This window comes from Bidens hawaiensis, unplaced genomic scaffold (assembly GCF_021521415.1).
Source record: "Bidens hawaiensis isolate Kalapana, Puna unplaced genomic scaffold, B.hawaiensis_p1.1 tig00008951_1, whole genome shotgun sequence".
In the NCBI taxonomy this organism is placed as follows: domain Eukaryota; kingdom Viridiplantae; phylum Streptophyta; class Magnoliopsida; order Asterales; family Asteraceae; genus Bidens; species Bidens hawaiensis.
The window spans coordinates 465327-479834 of record NW_027491653.1 but is presented as its reverse complement, the minus strand read 5'-3'; the positions used below and the strand labels follow the sequence as shown (position 1 = coordinate 479834).

Genomic DNA, 14508 nt, shown 5'->3' with positions numbered 1-14508 from the left:
CTCAGGACGGCTGCAGATTGCGTCGACTGGGCGCGCCATGCCGCTCCAAGCGGTGCATTGGGGGAGGCAATGGCTAGCTACCAGGAGGGCAGGTTGTCCAACGAGCTCCGCATTCTACTCGCCCGGATGCAGCCGCGTGTCGAATTACTTTGTCGTGAAAACGACAAGTTAAGGACTGCGCGTAGCTTGGAGGGGGCTCAGGTGCGATCGCTGCGGGAGGAGAACAAGAAGCTTGCCGCCACCGCTGCTGAGAAGGAGAAGGCCTTCAAGGATCTTGAGGCCGAAATCCAAGCCAGGCATGAGGCCCGTTCCAAGGCTACCCAAGCTGTTAACGAACAACTTAGGTTGGCCAAGGAAACTGCGCGTAATGCAACCGAAAGGGCCACCAAAGCTGAAGCCGTTGCTGAGCCTCTGCGCGCTGAGAATGAAGAATTAAAAGCTAAACTGGAGAAGCTTCAGCAGGCTCATGAGGCTTTGGCTTTGGAAGATGCCAAGAAGCTACAGGAGCTCTTGGATCAGAAGGGTGTGCTTGATCGCACTGAGCGCAAGCTTAAAAGCGTTGAGGAGGCTGCTGCCAAGGAAGTGCTGCTCGCCAACTTAAACAAGAATGAGGCCGAACGCGCACGCGATCAAGCTCACGCTACCCTTCAAGAGGTTCTGTCCAATAAGGACTGGCTTCTACGAGAAGCGTTGCCGCAGGTACGCATAGCTCCATAACTCTTTGCTTTTTGCTCTTTTTCTTTATACTTAGAAAAGTTTTTTTTTTTTTTTTTTTGTAGGTTGTGCATCGGATTTTCGCGAACACATCCTATGATGATGCCATGAGTGCAGCCCTCAACGCTTCTCATGAGGATGGAGAGAAGGCCGGTTTCCTGCTTGGTCTAGGATTTGCAGAGAAAGGCATCCCGCCTTCCAAATTTCCTCTACATGATGTTGATACTGAAGCTGCCTACGACCAAGCTGTGAACCAGTATGCTGCTTTCTCTCATCCGGTTGTGGAGAAGGTGAACGAAGTTGTTGCTGCTGATGACGGGCTAGCTGTTCTCAAATCTTTCCTTGAACAGCCGCAGCCAACTGATGGTGCGGGTTCAAGTGGGTTTGGAGGGAGTGGTCCCGAAGTCTGAATCTTGAGATTCCTCTCCAACCGTTAGGATAGATTTGTATTTTTTGTAGGCGGGTAGATACCTGGCCATTTTGTAATGTTTGAACAGCTTTTAATGTGAATATAAATGTTTTGTTAACGCCTTGCCTTGTAAACCTTATATGATTTGTTCATGCATATTTTAGTTTAACTTAGCAATTTTTTAAGTGTTTTGAATAAGTTAACCTTTCGACGCGTGTCAGATAATAGGTTAATGTTCTGTTTCCTCTATCATGATTGTGCGGGTAGGACCGTCACTTTCACTTAGTAGGATGACCAAACTTCATCTATGTCTGACCTGCGTGAAGGTTTTCCTCATCTTCCCCTTAGAAATTTTTGCTGTTTTTTGTGTTTATGCGGGTTGTGCCGCTTTCCACACGCAACGACTTACTTCCTCCTTCACTTATTTATGCGGTGAATATCGGCATATCAGTGTGGTCAGTTCATAAGTATAAAGGTAAGGCTATCAACATCAATGTGATAAGGAGAATCATTTCCATTAGAAGTGGCTCTAGGCCTTTTCTTTACAAGTTTGGAATTAATCTACATGTAACATCTGCGTAATTGAGCTCCATTCCATGTTCTTGGGATGGGGGTGCCATCGAGCCTTTCGAGCCGGTATGCGCCATTTCCCAGAACTTCTTTAATAGCGTATGGCCCTTCCCATATCGGGGCCAGCTTTCCTGGGCGTTCCTAGTTCGAAGCCTCGTTGTTACGCAGTATGTAGTCTCCGACATTGAAGTTGCAGAGTTTCACCCGCGTGTTGTAGTACTTTTGCATTTGTCGCTTGTAGTTCTCTTCACGCGCTGCGGCTAAGTCTCTGCGCTCTTCGGTTAGCATAAGGTCTAACCGTTTTTCCGCATCATTGTCTTCTGGTTGAGTTATGACTCTTGGTGAGGGTAGACCAATCTCGATTGGGACCATGGCTTCAGTGCCATAGGTGAGGCTGAACGGGGTTTCGCCCGTGCTTGCTTTTTTCAGGGTTCTGTTTGCCCAAAGGACATGTGGAACTTCGTCCACCCAACCGGATCTGTGCTACAGGAGTCTTTTATTTATGCCGTCGACGATGCTCTTGTTTGCTCTTTCCACCTCACCATTACCATGCGGGTGTGCCACTGAGGTAAAGGTGTGGGTGATTTGAAGCTTTTTAGCCACTTTTGTAGCTTCTGGTCAGCAAAGTTGGTGCCGTTATCGCTCACCAAATTCTGTGGAAGTCCAAAACAACAAATAATAAATTCCCAAATAAATTTTTTGATATGCTTTGCGGTTGTTTGGGCTAGGGGTTTTGCTTCTATCCACTTGGTGAAGTAGTCGATGGCTACCACTAGGAACTGAACGTTCCCTGCTGCTGTGGGAAATGGGCCTATCACATCGCTGGCCCACTTCTGGAATGGCCATGAAGAAGTGACTGGAACAAGTTTGTTCTTCGGGCGATGCGTGTTGGTTGCGTAAAGCTGGCAGAACCTACATTTTCTGATGTAGGCCAGCGCATCCGTATGCATCCCCGGCCAAAAGTATCCCGCGTTGTTTAGCTTAGCTACAACTGCGCGTGGACCTGCGTGTACTCCACAGATGCCTTCGTGTACTTCCCTTAGGAAGTAGTCGACATCTTGGTCGTCAACGCATCTGAGAAGTGGACCAAGAAAATTACGCCTGTAAAGTATGTCATCAACAAGTTGATAGTTCAGTGATTTATGCCGTCGACGATGCATATATCTATGTATGTGTATATGGGGGCATGATCAAGAGAGAACTAGAGAACTAATAAAGAAATTGTGAAAACTTGGTTTAAAAAACATTTTTTTTCCATCCTTCTTGGTTATTCTTCAGTAAAACAAATAAATAAATAAATAAAATGATTCCGATATTCTTGTATTGCATATATGCAACATGACAATATTGGTGTATTGCCTATATGTAATATCGAGATCAAATTTTTTTTTTTAAATTAGATTTTTATAGAAAAAAATCATGTCGGGTTGAGTTTTCACGTTTTCTTTATTAGTCCTCTCTAAGGAGGAGCTCTCTCTTGATCATGCCCCTATGTGTTTGTGTGCGCGCGCGCTATGTGGGAGCGTTTTATGAAGAACACAATTTTTTTGTGAGAACATGACAAACAAAGCAAATCATTCATTTTTTGAATCTTAAAATTTTTTAAAACATAAAAAATGGTTGAAATGCAAGGTTTATACATCTCTTTTTAAATTAAAAGATAAAAAAAAGGAATATAAACAAATTTCATTTATTCGTAGAACCGCACATGCACAAGTCATGTATAGGTTCTATTACCTGCACATGTGAAGTAAACGTTTAAAAAAAAATAAAAACATATGAACAAATTAGTTTAATCTTATGTATGTACATAACATACACATTTATATATAAGTAACAACTTTAATAAATGTAAACAATTAATAGAAGTGCCAAAATTGCCATAATGCAACATAAAAGATGCTATGAAGGATCATACTCTCAACGGCTCTTAAAGCGGCAGCTGTATCAGTAGTAAAAAGCGGATTCCCAGTGCCAGCACCGACCCCACCAAAAATAACAACTCTTCCTTTTTCAAGATGACGCATAGCCCGTAACCGGTTATATGGTTCAGCAACTTCAGGCATCACAAACGCACTTTGCACACGCGTTTGAATACCTAATTTCTCTAGTGCTGATTGAAGCAATATTGAATTCATAACTGTTGCCATCATGCTACACAAACCATCACAGAAATATCAGAAACCCCTAAATAAAATAGTAATTGAAGAAACACTAAGTGACCCCGACAGATTAAGGATAATCTTAGGGTTAAGTAGATGTTTCCCACGAGGGTTAGGTCCGGCAAAGATGGTTATTCTTCTCGACCTGCAAAACAGACACCGTGAGCTCGTCACTGAGAAGGGGGGGGGTTCCTCCTTGTGACCACCCTCCGGCGTGAGAATCAGACTAGATTGCTCTTAATATAAGTGTATATAGATAAGTGTATATAGAGAGAAATAGCTATGAGAAAATAAGATAAGATAATATCAGATAAGATGATGATACCGTTCCAAGGTGTTGGAGTATTTATAGCCGAAGGTAGGTTTCCAAGCAGGTACGGCCAGCTGTATATAATATTCCTTTTCCACCAACTATGGGCTACGTTCGTGCCAAGATGGGAGTTGATGGATAGGCAGCGGCTGATAGTGACATTTTGTACTGGAGCGTGCTCCTCCTCGTACTACTGTCGGTGAGCTGTCACCCTGTGATTGGTTCATGGGTCGCTTTCGTCAAATCTTGTCTATTTGTCCATACCTTGATAGGTATAGTACAAAAGATCTTCTAGAAGCGTACGGACTGGCTCTTTTGGGCGGGAATATTCCCGCCTTGCTCATTCCTTCTTCAGGTGACATTACTGAAGTATAAGAGTTAGTGCCTTGCGCGTGTAGCCTTACTGTTAGTGCGGGTAGCCTTCCTTCTTGGCTTGTACCCATAGCTGCGGGAACAGGCAGGGTACTGTACCAAGGGAGGTTTTCCTGCGGGAACAGCTGGCTTACTGCGTGTAAGGTCTTCATCTCTCTGAGCATGGTGGGTCCTGCGGATCCAGTTGGTCTTTGCGCAGACGTACCTCTTCAAGGTGAGTCTTGCGGGTCCAACTGGGCTTTGCAGGAACCTACCTCTTCAGTAATCTTTATTTTAAAATATACACCATCGGTCCCAAAAATATTGTCCACACATAAAAAACCAAAACTTAAATATAATATTCCAATTCTAAGATATATGCAATAGATGCAACTTTTAGTTACTAAAAGGCGTAAAAGCTCAAATTTTACCATTTCATTTAACACATCATTGAGTTAAAACATTACATTTATGATAAAGATAATTAAAGGTAAACCAAAAAAATAGTAAATTAAAACTACTTTTGTTAAACGTGTACAGTTTTTTGGGACAATCTAGTGATGATTTTAAGGTAAAAATGACAACTAAAATTACCCAATTTGGTAAGCTGTCGGCCTATCTAAATCAGTTGCTGACACCCAAGAATCGCCACAAAAGAAGTTACGACCTCCGATAACAATCGCCACCTAATCACAAGTAAAATAAATATTTTTAGGTGATAATAACAATATGCAAAATAGTGTGGACAAAAGTAATAGCTCATGACTATGTGATTGTCTTTAAGTTAAAGGCAGTTTTGCACATAAAAGAAACTTACTTTACTTTAAGTCAATAACTTGGTTTAAAAAAAATATAAAATTGCAAGTTGCAGCATGGATAAAACATTAACCAACAATTACCTCAACACCGGAACGGGAAGCAGCAGCTACTTCTTCTGCAACTTTTAAAGCCACCTAAAAGCATAACAATTAATACGCAAATTGCCACAGATACATGAATTCATTTCACATGTGAAAACTACTCAAACTTTGGGTCAATGGTTTGATCATTTCCAGCCAATGCAGTGCCACTGACTTTAAAAACCACCCTTTTCCATTTCACATCTGATTTGGATTTTTTGTTGTTAAGAACAGAACCATTGTGGGGAGCAAGCCTTTAAACATAAGAAACATACATAAGATCATATGAGTTCATTGATAGTTTGATACAGCATTACAGATAAATTATATATAGCCATATGGGCCTGTAGACAAACCGAATGTTCAGTGAACAGGCGGGATGTATGTTTATTTAATAAATGAAAGGACATGAACAAAAAATTTGTTCATTTAGTCAGACGAACAAACATGAACACATATCTCGTAGTCGTGCGTTTATTTATGTTCATAACGTTCGTCTACGTTCGTTCATATAAAAAAAATCATCTATGTTCGTTCGTTTATGATCTTATGTTCATTAGTTAACGTTTGTATAAGTTAGTTAATTTACGCCCGCAAAAATATTCATTTAAAACTTTTTGACTCATTACAAATTAATAAAGTTTTAATAACTTTTTGGGCCCAACAAATTGTTCTTCAATCTTTACTTTCTTTTAACTAGTTTTAGCTTAGTTATTTTCGTTCATCTTTGTTCAGTTATGTTTGTTCATTTACATTCATCAAGCGTCTGTTTATAATGTTAACAAACGAACATAAACGAGCACAAACATGTTCATTTTCTTAACGAACGAACACGGACAAGAAAACTCAGACTCCGTTTGTTTAATTGTTCGTGCCCAAACGTTCTCCAATTGGAATACAAATTATTCCAATATCAAACCTTGCAGATGGGCGTAGCCGGTCAGCAGAGGATATGCCCGCAGATATTCCCGCAGACTTATCATCATCGGAGACCGCATCGCTTTTCGCAGCATTTGCATTCCCAAACAAATAATCCATCTTTTGGAACCAAATCCAATTACTAACATCACTTCCATTACTCTCCATCCTCTGCGTCTCGAGCTTCAACCGCTTCTTCAAATTATCAATCTTATTCTTACACTGTTCAATACTCTTCCGAGACTGTTTATCACAACCCTCAGCCACCAGTTCCGCCACCACTTCCCAATCCTTATACCTCAATTTACTCCGATTCAACGCCATATATTTATCCGTAAACGAATCCAGAAGAATCCTGATCGCTGAATCACTCCACTCCTCACGCTCCCTCCGGTGATCACCGGAATCGAGCTTCTGTTTCTTACTCTGCCGTTCATGCGGAGTCAATTCACTCGATTTCGCCGGCGAATTCACGGCGGCAGGTGTGACGGTGGTGGCCGGGGTGTCGCCGTTGGTGATGACGTCACTGCCGTCGCCGATCGGAGGGGTTCCGTCGTTTGTGGATGAAGCCATTGGGGTTATGGTTAGGGTTTCTGGTTACTCCGACGAGGTAGAAGAAGAGGTGAAAATTAGACAGACGACGTTAACGAGACGTTAAGCGTTATGAAGGTGGTTGGGTCAGCTGTTTTGTGGCGTTAGGGATATTCCGTCACGTTTCCGTTAAAAGTGTATCTCATATGTTTTAAGACTTTTAAGTTACAAATGAGTACCTTACTGATCTAAACAGCATTAGTTCAAGTGTCTTTTAACTGTTTCTGTAGTCTTTAAAACATGTTCATAAGTTTTCTTAACTAATTTTAAAGTGTGTGAACTACATTATTGACTTTTGATGAGTTCTAAATCTAACTCTAAACTAATTTTGAGTTCTTGAAATAAGCATAAAGTGCCGAGACTACTTTTGATGTCTTTCAAACTATATCCGATGTGTTTAAGTAGTGATGAGCTCAGTACCATACCGTGACTGACCGACATAGATTTCAAATTCCCCGCTACCATTTTTCTTAAAGTTTTGGTATCGGTACCAAGGGTAAAAATTTGATAAATATGGTACTTTACCGATCCTGAAACATCAAATAGTTAGTACCGAATCGGTATTGACGGTACCCGGTACATTTGCTCGTCCCTAATTTGAAGCACTTCTGATTTCTAAAGCATGTATGATCAGAAGTTGTTTAAACTAAGTATGAAGTTTTATTTAAGTAATAAAAACCATACCCGGTTAGAAAATCCTGGCAGGAGAAAAACAAACATTAGATGCTAGTATGAGTTTTTAAGCCATGCTACCTGATTCAAATGAAAGTTACAATTTTAGAAAACCACCAGAAAAACGAACCCACAACAATCGAATCAAATATAGTTTCTTGGTGTCATTGTGTTAGCAAAATACAACCTCATCTCGAGTTCTTCAAATCACCAAATAGTAAAAATAATGGCCGTAAATACATATTTTTCTTTTTCTCCCATCTAGACGTATCCGGCTGATCTAAAATCATTTCTAGCTTCAATCAACGACTAATAGCATTCTAAATCTTTGAAGTAAGGTAACAAACTTCAAACACATGATTTAAATAATTATATCTTCAACCAAGTTCGAACATGCTAGGCAAAAAGGATGATCTTATATTTGTCTATAACCAGTATTTCGGACCCGTACGTTGCGGCGGTGATGTTAAACCATACCAATTGATGTTTCAGCTCGTTATAGTACCGTAACTCATATAACAATCAAAAGAGAAAGCCCAAAAATAAAATGGCAATATGTTCAAAAATTATGAACATGCATTTTACATCAATCTAAACTCTGTATATAACATAATTAAACCTTTACGCAAACTCATTAACTTTAATTTAATTTATTCTATGACTATTATTAGATATAATAAATATTTTGATAAAATTATTTAAATATAGATGATTTGTCCAATAAAGTTTATGAATGACTAATCCATTAACACGATTGGCACATGAAGTTAGACTTCTTAGCATACGGAATCATTAATGTGCCTTTTGTTTGGTTGTGTAAATTAAAAAAAAATATTTGTGATGTAACAAAACTTAGAGGGGTGTCATCGGATTTTGCAAGACATTGAAGGGGCATTTTTAAAACTTATCTTAGTACAAATAAAATAGCATGTGGTACAAGTGAATTAAGCACAAAATCAAGTAAATAGTAAATTTGTGAGAGAACTTGTTTTTAATAATATATATATTATCGTTTGTAAATTTTCAAGTAAAATCATTATTTAATATGAATTTAACAAATATTTAACATCGTTACTTCAAACAGTTTAGATGATAACAATCCTTCCAATGATCATAAAACAAGAACTCCAACGTCCAACATCCTATGATCATAAAACCTTAAAATCATCACAAATTTGCACATTTCATCAAACATCAAACGTATGACACGAGTGGGCCCGAATAATATTTTGGAGCTAGAAACCGTGATCAAAATACCAAGTGGACCCTAATAATATTTTGGGCCAGATTTAATACCAATGTTGTCCAACGGGCCCGAGGAGAATCTTGTGATCATACTCTGAAGTCTGAACTGGGCAGGGATGATTATTTTGTCTCAAGACCCATACTTGTACTCGTACTCGTACTCGTATCATACTCGTATCGATTTAGCATATTTGATACAGGTATTGGTACTTATTTTTGTTAAATTTCGGTACAGGTACAATAGGGTACAAGTACGGGTACGGTATGGGTACATTTAGTATTTTGTACCTGTTAAAATATATATATGGGGTTTAATTGAGATTCTTGATATTTAATATATAAAACAAATTCTCCAACCATGTTATTATTGAACAAAGTACCAAATGTTTCTTCAATATAAATAATATAACATCTAAGACTCGAACCAACAAACAAATCACTTAAAGTCGGCGACCGAATTATGGTTATTCAATACTATCTTATCATTAAATCGGCGCCAATTTGGTACTTGTACTAAGTTGGTACATGTCACGTACCTATGCAATTACAGATACTCGGACTAATTCAACTTTTTGTTACTCGTACTGGTATTGGTTTCAAGATCGTTGAAGATTTGGATAAAAAAGAGCAAAGTGGTACAAAAACGGGCATCGTATCGAAATACACGTACCGATACCTGTACCCGTACCATAACAAAAAATTTGGTGCGAGTATCGATACATGTTTTTATTGATTTTTGGTACGTGTACAATCAGGTACGAGTACGGATACATGTATTGACCCAAGCTCATCCCTAAAACCGGGTAAATTTCTTGAAGCAACACGGAATCTGGAAAGCTAACACATAATCATAATTAGTTTTGTTTCATAATAAAATATCTTTTAATCGCTTCACTTGTTGTTTCCATCTAATTTTCTCTGTACAAATTCTTGTTTACTATAGTGAAAGTTTCCATCCTTTTCACTTTCTTGGTCATTTTCGTCCATGTTAACTACAACTCTTACTGATCGACATCAAATTTATACTAATCATCGTAGCTTAACCAATTTTTCAAGATCTTTACACATCTTTGAAAACCTCGTAACAACGTTTGACACGGGGTTTAAATTATGTAGCATTTTGGTGCATATTAAATTGACCTATATGCAATCATCATCTTCTGAAATGAGTTTTTTATATGACCCGACCCGATTTAATATGAAAATATTGTAAAACTTTTAGGGGAGCTATAGTGAATATCTATATCCAACCTATTAATACTCCATACGTATGAAATAATTGTTTTTATATTTTAAAATTAAATACGATGGGATAGTGTACATTCAAGATTTGACCCTGTCTACATGTATCATCAGAGCAACAGAAATTATGGAGGGAAATCACACACACATGACACACTATTTGTGTGTGTTTTGTTACAGTAAGTCAAGAGAGACAAACAGACAGCTTCTGGTATAAGCTATCAGATTCAGACCCCTCAACTCACACTGTACATAAATCCTGCTTTCACGTAGTCATAATCATTCAGTCATTTCATAACGTAATAATACCTAAAATTATTGGAAAAATTCTTAAAATAAGCATACTTTGAAAAGAAATTCCAATCTTAATTCCTAAATTTTAAGATTCCAAAATGTTTTAATCTAACTCATCTTTAATGACGTGTTACGAAATTTAACGCATCTTTGATGATGTGTTTGTAAAAGACGCGTTAAACTTTCTAACACATCGTCAAATATGCGTTAGACTTCCTAACGCATCGTCAAATATGAGTTAGGTAACAAAACACATGGTCAACGACGTGTTAGTCTCTTCTTTGTTTTTTCAATATTATATTGATTTAACTAATTCTACTTATATTTTCGTTTTTTTTCTTACTTTTAATATATAAAATTATATATTATATCGAATATACCGATAAAACATGCTTGTTTTTATCTATATGTTGGCATAAATTTTATCTAAAACAACGAGGGCCAAATTTTATGAATATTTCGATATTAGTTTGACACGGCTCGGGAAGTTTATCTCGGTTCGTAGATAAAAACAAGCATGTCCCATAAGTATGTTCGAAATAATATAAAACTTTATATATTAAAAGTTATAAGAAAAATAAATATAAGTAGAATTAGTTATATTACTACTCCCTCCGTCCCATTATAAGTGTCCTAGTTTGATTTTTCAAGTCTTTCTTGTTTAACTTTGACCGACAATATTTTTGTTTGTGTTATATAATACTTGATGTAAAATATATGAATGGATTGGGTTTTAAATGTATTTTACATTGATATAATTTTCATCAAGTATTATATGACACGAACAAAAATATTTACGGTCAAGGTTGCAAAAGAAATACTTGAAAAGTCAAACTATGACACTTATAATGGGACGAAGAGAGTATAATACTAAAAAGAAAACAAACAAGAGGCTAACACGTCTTTGACTATGTGTTTTAGATGCTAACACGCCGTTGACCATGTGTTTTACAAACAAATCGTAAAAGAAGCGTTAGATTTCCTAACACATCGTCAAAGATGAGTTAGAGGGGGACATTTTTTGACATTTAAAATTGAAGGGACAAAAGTGGAATCTCTTTCCAAAGTAAGTCCACTATGGGAATTTTCCCAAAATTATATTATATATCTATGAAAAAATTCTCAAAATAGTCATTTAATGGTGGGAGATTCCAAATTTATCTTCCCGAAATTGTTATTCAATATTTGTCCATTTTCTAACGCATCGCCATCGATGTGTTAGGTAGTCTTGCCGACGATGTTGGATCGATATTGATCCCTTAACGATCAGCTATGGATTCAGAAATAGCCTATAAATAAAGCGTTCTTGGGGTTCATTTGACACATCACTTAATATCAGTTCTCTCTATACATACGCCCACTCTTAAGCTCTGTTTGTATGTTTCTTCGCTATCAAGAAAGCTTTGATCTTGTGAAACGTTGATCAACTCATATGAGGATGTTCTGATTTATTGATTGCCCTTTTCAAATTCGCTAGAAGCCTTGCTACTTATATTAGTTAGTTAAAACTTAAAAGTAAATTAAGCATAGTAAAGTTATGTTTTGTATGTAAACCTAAGCTTTGATCTTAGATATGCATAATCTAATTTTGTTATGAGATGCTTAAACTATTCAAAATAGTTTTATAAAGTTTTTGATTAAACCCTCGCTTGCACAAGCATGATCGAAGTACTTAATCTAATTAAAAGTTAACGGAGTTAGGGCAAAAGGACAAATATTGTATACAAACCAAAATATAAAGAACAATTATTCTAAATACATTAGTTAGAGGATAACACCTGAAATTTGAACAAAACATAAATGACAAAAAATGCAATTTAGCCAAATAAAAATTAGCGGATGGTGTTGTGTTTTTGACTTAATTTGTTAATAGATACATGCATCAGTTTTATAAATGCGAACATGTGATATAATTGACGTTAGTTAAAAATATATTTTTTGCTCATGTGTTTGTTATTCATTCTCGTAATGCCATAAGCAAAACATTGTACGAGAAGGACAAAATTTTTTGCTCAAAAGAAGGCATTATATTCGGTGCATAAAAGCTTCACGATCTATGGGATCTATTGGTGGGTCGACTTTCAATCTTTTGTAACCGGTCGGCTCAAAACTGAACCAAGTTGTCCGTGGTCGATGCATTGGCCTACCATAGCATAGATCGTCCAATGATTATCCAATGGCCGAACAAATTAAGAGGCCAATGGTACTTTCTATTATTACTAGGAGAAACCCTGTCACACCCCAACCTACGGCGGAAACGCCGGGGCGTGGACTAATTGTCACAGCTCGCAAGGTTACTATCATGAAATTATAAAGCGACAATATCTAATTAATTTATTTATTATCAAACAACATTCATATACAACAAAAATAAAGAAAATTACAAATACAAAACCAACTATTCTTGTATATGTTTTATTCTAAAGTCATCTCTATGTGAGATTCAGTTCGATAAGCAATCCAAATCTATAACCTGTAAATGCGTACAAAATATATGTTTGTCAACAACACATGTTGAGTGAGTAGATCACCAGTTTTGACACAAACAAAAGTGGTAATAATATATAATGATATAAGTGAATAAAAATATGCAAAACTGTTATCTGTGAGTATAAACAATTAAACCGTAGCACATACATAAACAATCAACCATAAAGAAAGGGCTAAACCGTTGCCATGCGAATGGGCATTGGTTACCAAAAATGAGGTGTCGGTGAAACCATTGCCAATGCGATCGGGCTCCGGCCACTACGACGGTCGTATGATCATACTATAATGAGATTATGTTGGACCTCTCCGAATGCGATTCAAGTAAGCAATTAAGCAAATAGCAAGTAACATGCAATCATTCAATTGATACACAACACAAAGAACACAGTTTGCGTTTGAGAAATAATAAGATAAATAATATGATAAATGGTACGTAAGTGTCCCCAAAACATTTGAAAACAAGTAAAATAGGGGAGTGATTACTCACCTGATCAGATGGACGAAATACAAGTGAGGATGAGAGAAGTTAAACCCCTTCGGGATTCACCGACAAAGATTTCTAATTAAATAATATAATATGAATTAATTATAATTTACATAATATGTACAATAGATTCGGGATTCGACCGGATCTGAGTTCATTTGTGATTAAAATGTTATTGATTAAACGATGGGTTTCTATTATTATTATTATTGTGGGAAATCAAATATTATTATTCAACATTCATCTATAAGCTGGTTACTAGCTTTATTAATTATAAACTACCACTAATATACAATATAATACTTTTATATATAAAACAAAACGTTTAAATAATATGATCCAATTATATAAATAAATATAACTTGTAATATATTAAATAATTTAATACGAACATTTAAAATATATAATTATCCTATATTATGTATCTTGGATTCTTTAATGAAAAGCTAATACAGTTGATGATAACTCTCATATCATCTTCGAACGACGACCAGAAACCAGAACTGACTAAAAGGTATCTAATCCATCTACTACAAATCAGTCTAATAAATAATGTTGATGAATTTCTTGATTAATTTACTCGTGTTGGTTGCAGGGAGGTGTGCAGCAAATCAGCAGTTCTCTGTGCCATTTTCACTTTAGGTATGTGGATTATTGTTATTATTATTATTATTATTATTATTATTATCATCATCATCTAGCAATTGATTTCGTGCTGTTTTTGGGTGACTTAATTATGCTCCGTTTATCCCATCAATTGATTTTAAAAATAGATGTGACCCGACGCTCCTAACTTTTCTAAAACCTAGATAATTAATTGAGTTATATACTTGTAACTACAAATTAATTGGTCATGTAAAACCTATCAGACAATATTATGTTAGTACCATTTGGTGTTTCGGGTTTGATTAATAGGTTAGACAATACATGATTATTTGGTAAAGAGGGATTTGAAAGCTTCTGCTCTTTTTCATCATCGGGTCTCATTGTTACCGTGTCTGTTTGTCTTGGTTGCTCCGCTTATTACGGTTCGTCACTCTCCGGTTGATCATTTGCTAATCCTCGTACGGTCTTACTGTTTGGTTGTTATTGTACATCTTCCTTTATAGCTTATATTTCTCAATTGGATATTCAATTCGGTGAAATTCGTATTTTTA

At 36.7% G+C, this 14508-nt stretch overlaps 1 protein-coding gene and 1 long non-coding RNA gene across 2 annotated transcripts; both read right to left on the bottom strand.

Annotated features, from left to right (window-relative positions):
- Positions 1-3611: 3611 nt before the first annotated feature.
- Positions 3612-5518, bottom strand: LOC143530583 (uncharacterized). The gene is made up of 3 exons (XR_013134892.1): positions 5416-5518; positions 5111-5202; positions 3612-3847 (listed from the first exon to the last, which is right to left on the bottom strand). It is a non-coding gene; the product is annotated as an uncharacterized LOC143530583 (long non-coding RNA).
- Positions 5519-5533: 15 nt separating this feature from the next.
- Positions 5534-7027, bottom strand: LOC143530631 (uncharacterized). The gene is made up of 2 exons (XM_077026117.1): positions 6335-7027; positions 5534-5669 (listed from the first exon to the last, which is right to left on the bottom strand). The coding sequence occupies exons 1-2, from the start codon at positions 6904-6906 to the stop codon at positions 5534-5536; spliced, it is 708 nt and encodes a 235-aa protein (XP_076882232.1). The 5' UTR covers positions 6907-7027.
- Positions 7028-14508: the final 7481 nt, after the last annotated feature.